This window comes from Sinocyclocheilus grahami, unplaced genomic scaffold, assembly GCF_001515645.1.
Source record: "Sinocyclocheilus grahami isolate Dianchi unplaced genomic scaffold, SAMN03320097.WGS_v1.1 scaffold10873.1, whole genome shotgun sequence".
Taxonomy (NCBI): Eukaryota; Metazoa; Chordata; class Actinopteri; order Cypriniformes; family Cyprinidae; genus Sinocyclocheilus; species Sinocyclocheilus grahami.
The window spans coordinates 6,580-7,165 of NW_015513493.1; the positions used below are offsets into that span (position 1 = coordinate 6,580).

General features: G+C 38.1%; 1 protein-coding gene across 1 annotated transcript in view; it reads left to right on the forward strand.

Moving 5' to 3' along the window:
- The window catches only part of LOC107578558 (sphingolipid delta(4)-desaturase DES1-like), a 5,563-nt gene extending 5,346 nt beyond the window's left edge, over nt 1–217 (forward strand). Inside the window, exon 3 of the mRNA XM_016264505.1 lies at nt 8–217. Within this exon, the coding sequence (XP_016119991.1) occupies nt 8–190 (183 nt within the window). The 3' untranslated portion in view covers nt 191–217. The remainder of the gene's footprint in view (nt 1–7) is intronic.
- Nucleotides 218–586: the final 369 nt, after the last annotated feature.

The following is a 586-nucleotide window of genomic DNA, read 5'->3' on the forward strand; positions in this document are numbered from 1 at the left end:
CTCCATGTTAGGAATGGGTCTCCATCCCATCTCGGGACACTTCATCGCAGAACATTACATGTTCCTCAAAGGCCATGAGACCTACTCTTACTATGGATCCCTCAACCTGCTGACTTTCAACGTCGGGTACCACAACGAGCACCATGACTTCCCTAGCGTTCCAGGACGCCGACTACCAATGGTAAGATGAGTTATTCAGTCCATCTCAATAATTAAGTAGTTCTTTGTTTTACTTTTCGATGCCACCCCAAATATAATAATCACCTTGTGATTGCGCATTTTCCTTAAATATAATAGCAGCTCTATATTTTTATGTATCAAGAATGATACTATGAAAACTTTCCATCCATTTTGTCACAATCAGATTTTGAATTTTGCTTATCCTCTCGCACCTCCTTATGACTTAAAGGTGCTGTATGTAATTTTTTGCCTGTACTAAAGCATAAAAATACCATAATATGTTAAGCATAACATGCCAAGTTCACATACTTGTTTCTCAAAAAACAACAACACTACAGTCAATTATCCTGCTTTGAAATGAGCAATCTGTGTCAGAATGTCTGTTTTTGTTTTGGTCTGTGTGATT